This window comes from Equus quagga, chromosome 15, assembly GCF_021613505.1.
Source record: "Equus quagga isolate Etosha38 chromosome 15, UCLA_HA_Equagga_1.0, whole genome shotgun sequence".
Taxonomy (NCBI): Eukaryota; Metazoa; Chordata; class Mammalia; order Perissodactyla; family Equidae; genus Equus; species Equus quagga.
Window position 1 is genome coordinate 27,146,554 of NC_060281.1, and position 6,103 is coordinate 27,152,656.

Genomic DNA, 6,103 nt, shown 5'->3' on the forward strand with positions numbered 1-6,103 from the left:
TGTGATAGTTTTTCAGTAAACTTAACATGTATCAAGTACATGCTCAAAATGTTTTACTAGTGGGAGAGACAGTTGGAAAGAGCTTCTACTGTTAGTTTAGCAATAAAGCTATATTTGGTATCTCTAGGTCAGCCGTGTCCTATAAAACTTTCTGCAATGATGGAAGTGCTCTATAGTACCACTGCCTCTAGTCACAAGTGGCTATTTCATGAAATGTCACTAGCGCAACTGGGAGATAGCCCCATGCGCTGTATCTGCACAGCTCTAGAACTGTATGGAGACGGAAGTTGGGATTTCGTTGGGCCTCTCAGGCCAAATCTTATCCACCCAAGACTGGGCCCCCTACCCTTTGGCCGTACATTCATTTCAGAAAGGTGACTATCCCAGAAGTCCCGTTGAAGGAAACCAGATTTCGGCCCAAAGTTCCCCTTCTCCTTCTAGGGTAAGATTTTGGCACTTACCAAGTGTTTGATAAATGTACATTAGCATGCCTCTGCATGGACAACACTTAGAAACCGTAAGTTAAGACAAAAGGTTTTTATTCAAAAAACGCCAAGTATAAAAAAAAAAATAAGATCTCTTTTATTCCCCTGTACAAGTATCTCACTCAGATAAAACCAGCAGGCTACATGCTGCTCAAAACACAGCCCCAGAGAGGATCCGGAAGGCACACCATCCAGAACTGCTTTTCATAAATCTATCCTATATACACAGTCAGCAACGCCCCTCCCCCATCAACCACGGAACCCATCCCCACCCGGGAGAGGAGGCGAGGGGCCCGGCAGCCGGCAGGGAGCCGCAGCAGCTGCCTGCCCGAGTCCCGTCACCCTACGAACAGAGCAAGCGTCGCAGCCCTCCGCAAAAGGTCCCCAAGTCAGAGGAGGAAAGGAGAAAAGAAAACTGTGGCAGCAGCCGTGGAAGCTTGGAGTGGGAAGGGAACCAAATAAATAAATAAATAAATACATAACGTTGACCTCCAGGTTAGAATGCGCATCTTTCAAAAAAAAAAAAAAAAGAAACAGGTAAAATAACTTAAAGGCAAAAATTAAAAAAAATTAGATCAACTACAATCCTTTTGTACACTACCATGCCAACTGTACACACATTTACAGTTTTTTCTGTTGATTTGCATTGTTTGTGCATTTTTTTGTGTGTGAGGTCTTGGCTTGGAAACAGTTAAGTAAAAACCAAAAAGGAAGACCAGTTCGCTCAGAGTTTTACTAAAGGAGGCAGAAAAAGGGCAGATGGCTCAGCGTTTTGGCCCTGTAGCCTCTTCCATGGCACCTTTCATATGAAGGAGAGGGGAGGGAGGCAGGAGAGAAAAACAGGGAACCAAACCCAGGCAGATTTTTGGAGAAGCAGCAGGTAAAAGAGGCAAGTTCAAGTATTTCTCCCAGCACAGCCGGAGTCCCCACAGAAGGCACTCAGAAGAATCGGAAGAGGTGACAGGGATTTAAAACGGTACTAGTCCTATGCGACCCCAACCCGCTTTCCCCCTACCCGACCCATCGCGGCATTCAGCAGAACTCGTGATGAAGGGAACAGTTCCATGGCAGGGTTCTGACCCACCCCCACCCTCCCACCCCCGGAATTTTGCACAGGCCAGCAGTGCTGGACACCTATGAGAAGGAGAGAGCATCTACAGGAGGAGTCGAGGCCCAGGACGCCTGGAGTGGAGTCTCGCCTCCGTGTCAGGAGGCAGCCTCCAGGGGCCTGGGGTCTGGAATGAGTTGTAAATGTTGTTCCTGTATCAAGCACTGTCCTGCTTGGTGAGAAGTGTCACTGGTACTCAGGAAACTGGAAACAGAAGCCTCTCCTCCCCGGAGCATCTGACAGGGAGGGGAGGACCTGCCGGAAAAGCTGCTATTTGCTCGGCCCTGGCGACAGGCTGTGGAGATGGATCTCAGCAGTTTCCTGGGGCAGGAGGACATCTTGCATCCACGGATGGTTTTGGATTTCTTCGAAGGATGGCCGATCTGATGGTCTCAGGGCCAAGCACCATCTAATGAGATGCTGACACTCTGTAGAAAGCAAAAGATGACAGAGATTATGAATGACTCAACTTGTTTTCGCAATGTAAAGGTCTTCTCAATTTGCTTCTCAGGGACCCACAAGTCTGGGGTTCAACAGAGACCACAAACTTTCTAGAACTCATACTCTTTAATGGGAAGGTATTAACTAACCTCTGGACCCTGCAGTCTGCTTTCAGCTAAAAAACAGCTCCCCTCTTAAACCTGTGGTTTTCAAACTTCAATAGCTGGGGCCTTTCCCACGACACCCACTCACCAGAAATAAGAAAGATGATGACAAGGGACTCTGACGAGACATCACTGAGCATGATGAGGTGATTCAATTCACCTACAACTTACAGATCGGAACACCACCCACAATGAGGTCACTGAACCACAATATTTAGAGAGTCTGCCCTAAGGAGAAGGCTCGAGGAACCCTCACCTCTTCACTCCCTGGCAGAACAGCCAAGAGCTGAGGGATCAGCACTCTGCTGGCACTTAGAAACGTTCCAGTGAAACTAAATGGTCTTTTCTTCTTAATATTCTCACACATGCTCTTCCTCTGACCTCCCAAGGAACCCTCAAATGCCAATCATTTGATTCCTGGGGGCCAGCTCTCAAGTGCTAATCACTGGCCTAGAATCCTGCTTAGCCAAGGGTTGGAATGTCTCCTGGAGAGTGCAGCTCTCCAGAACTCAATCCTGTCCCCTGAGAACTAACAGCCTTGGGATTCCTGCTTCTCCTCAACAAGAGGCTTCACAGGACTCACCTGAAGAGACCCTCTGCCTGAAGAAAACCTGGCCCCTGATGATCTCCTCATCGTGCTCAAAAGGAATATCTCCACAGACCATATCGTACAGCAGGATCCCCAGAGACCAGACAGCCGCCGACCTGCCGTGGTATCGATGGTAGCGGATCCACTCTGGAGGACTATACACTCGGGTCCCTGTGAGCCGGGGGAACAGAAAGGAAAACACGGTTTTAGCAAAAATAAAACAAAGCAACTGAGCAGGACGCTGAGTAACTCTTTAAAAAAAAAAAGCAAAAACCCACACCCCTTCTCTCAGGAGCTGAGTGAACTCCATTTCCCCCCTGGGCTAAAAGGAGTGGATGAGCAGCTTAGGGCAAATCTCCAACCCCAAGCATTACCCACCTCTCCACCAGTCCAGACCATAAACTGAAATTCTTTACAAACTGCTCCAAGACACAAACAGGGCTGGCCGCAGACCCAAAGCCTGAGGCCTGTATGTGGCAGGACCACCCGCGATGGGATGAAGGGATGAAGGGATGAATGTCTGCACAATCGAGGGAGGTATCCCACAGACTATCCTCAAACTGCATTAAACCTCGCCCAGAAGCCAGAGGGAGATTCTCATCTCAGATATCATCCAGGCGAGGACACTTACACAATATCCTAAGTCACGGTGCCCTTTGGGAGGCCTTCCTCCGCAGCCTATGAGCACAGGGGCAGACACCCACACCCTTTCCTCCCCACGCTAGAAAGGTAGACAGAGCTGCAGGGCTGGTTTCAGACCACGTGATTCCTGTTTACAAACTTTGGGTTGTAAAAAAAAAAAAATGTGGGGGACCATCCCGCCGGTGCTCACTAGGGGGCAGCAAAGACTCGAAGGAAAAAAACATGGGAGGACCCGGCCAGCCATTAACTGTTAAATACAAAAAAATGCAGCCCAACCCAGCGTCCTCCAAGGGCAAATAAACACAAACCACAAGCCCCAGTCACAAGTTTTGAAAGGCTGTCGTTCGTTGGGTTAAGCCGCGCAGATGATGACCCCCCCCGCCTTTGCTTTGATCTCAGACTCTCCACGGCATCTTTTCTCAAAGAACCCGCTCCAAGCCCCTCCCTAGGATAGGTTTTCATCCCCTCTGCGGAGACACCCAACTAATTTTCAAACCAGCAAGAGATCTTATTTCACAACATTCATTCCCAACTCCTTCACCCCACAACATCCAAAAAAAAAATCAACAAAATGAATTATTTAGTGAAACTACTGTTTCTATTCCTTATCCGTCCCTAGATCAAAGGGGAAGAAAAAAATTGCAGCTCTAAAAACTACCGTACAGAAAACTAACTCCCTCATAAAACAAAACAAAAATTACAAAACCGGCATCAATTTTCATCTCTCGCGCTCTCTCCTCCCTCTTTCCGGCTCCCATCCTTTTACTGGCGGGGAAACTGGGTCAGACTTCAGAAATCTGGGCTACGGCCGGTTGCCCACAACCTCTTATTCATCGGGAAAGCTTGGAACCCACTGAATTCCACTTAAAAAATAAAATCATGCCAGAAACATTACAGGTTCAGCTGGCTTGAAATCCCCGGCTTTACTACGCTGGGAAGCTCTCCTTCGCCCCACCCCTGCTAGCATCGAGCCAGGCGGCCCGATGACCTTTACAAAGGACCGGAGAGGGAAGCTGGCCGAGGCCTCCAGGCCAGGCCGAGCACCTGGGCAGCTCCCACCCGGGCAGTTCCCTCCCAGGCCTGGCTCACCATCGAAGTCCGTGTAGACAGTGTCCTTGAGCAGCGCCCCCGACCCGAAGTCGATGAGCTTGAGCTCGCCGCGATTGAGGTCGATGAGGATGTTCTCGTCCTTGATGTCGCGGTGGAGCACCCCGCAGTTGTGGCAGTGCCGCACGGCCTCCAGCACCTGCCAGAAGAAGCTGCGGGCCAGCTCCTCCTGCAGGGCCCCCCTTTCCGTGATAAAGTCGAAGAGGTCTTGCACCGGCTCAGGCCTCTCCAGGATCAAGACGAAACTGTCGGGCCTCTCGAACCAGTCCAGGAGCCTAATGACGCCGGAGAAGCCCGAGCTCACCTTCTTCAGCAGGACCACTTCCATGGGCACTCGGGTGCCATTGGGCTGCAGGGGCGAGGGGGCTGCGTTAGGGCGGGAGTCCGAGGGTGCCCCTCACCCCACCCATCCTGGGGGTCGCTCCCTCCAGGGCACTCACCAGCTCTCCCCAGTCGGAAATCCGATCTTTCTCCACGTGCTTGATGGCCACCTGGGAAGCCCCCCCGAGAGTCTCCGTTAGGACCCATCGCCGGGGCCAAGGCACACCCGTGCGCCCCCCGCCCGGCGCGCCCTCCCCACAGCGGGGCGTCCACTCACTGGCAAGTTGTCGGCGACACGGATGCCTGAGTAGACTGAGCCAAAGCCGCCGCTGCCCAGTAGCGGGCCCACCTGGTACTGCGACTCCAGGGGCTCCTTCTCCTTGCCTAGGGAAGGGGGAGACACAGGGGACTCAGTGCCGGCCCGCAAACCCCCAGCTCCCACCCGGGGGGGTCCAGCCTCCCCCCATCCCCGGGTTGGGGGGGGGGGCGCTCACCGGGCGCCAGCTTGGTGGCGTGCAGGTCGTTGCAGGGCGCGGCGCGCAGGTGGGCAAGCGAGTTGATTTTGGACAAGAGCATCCCAACCTCCAGGGTGTCGGCGCGGAGACTGTGTCTGGAGGAGCTGTGGCAGGAGCTGGGGCTGGGGTTGTGCCGGTGGCTGTGCCGACGGCTGGGGCTGAGGCTGCGGGTGGCGTTGCGGCTGTGGCTGCGGCTGGCGCGGAAGGCCGAGGGCGAGTCGGAGGACGACTGGGGGCGCTGCCGGGGCTGGCGGCTGGCGGACACGCCGGCGGGGTCAGGCAGCGCCGAGGGCGGCGGGGTGGGCGGCTCTTGGGGCTCGTGCGGCAGCGCCGCGGCACACAGGGCTGGTAGCTGCTGCTGCTGCTGCTGCTGGTCCTGCCACCGCCGCCGCTGCCGCCAAGTCCTCTCGGGCCTCCTCCGCCGCCGCGGCCGCTGCAGCAGACGCCGGGCTCGCCCAGCGGCCAGGAGTAAAGGGGCGGAGCGCGCGGGCGGGGGGGCGCGCGGGCGGGCGGGGACGGGGCGGGGCCTCTCCGGGAGGCCTAGGCGGGGAGCGGGGCTGCCGGGCCGGCCGAGGGAGGAGAGGGGGTGGGGAAGCGGCGGGACGGGGCGACTCCCCGCGGCCCCCGCCCCGCGCGCTCGGCGGCCGCGCCCCGGCCCCGCCCCCGCCGGCGCGTGTCCGGCCAACCAGAAGCCGACTGATCTGCATAGCGCGGCGCGCCCCGCCCCCGCC

General features: G+C 55.0%; 1 protein-coding gene across 1 annotated transcript; it reads right to left on the minus strand.

The window, feature by feature from the left end:
* Positions 1 to 522: 522 nt before the first annotated feature.
* Positions 523 to 5,852, minus strand: PIM1 (Pim-1 proto-oncogene, serine/threonine kinase). Its single transcript, XM_046641140.1, has 6 exons — positions 5,352 to 5,852; positions 5,135 to 5,241; positions 4,977 to 5,027; positions 4,519 to 4,885; positions 2,782 to 2,958; positions 523 to 2,021 (listed from the first exon to the last, which is right to left on the minus strand). The coding sequence occupies exons 1-6, from the start codon at positions 5,431 to 5,433 to the stop codon at positions 1,864 to 1,866; spliced, it is 942 nt and encodes a 313-aa protein (XP_046497096.1). The 5' UTR covers positions 5,434 to 5,852; the 3' UTR covers positions 523 to 1,863.
* Between the last annotated feature and the right edge of the window lie 251 nt (positions 5,853 to 6,103).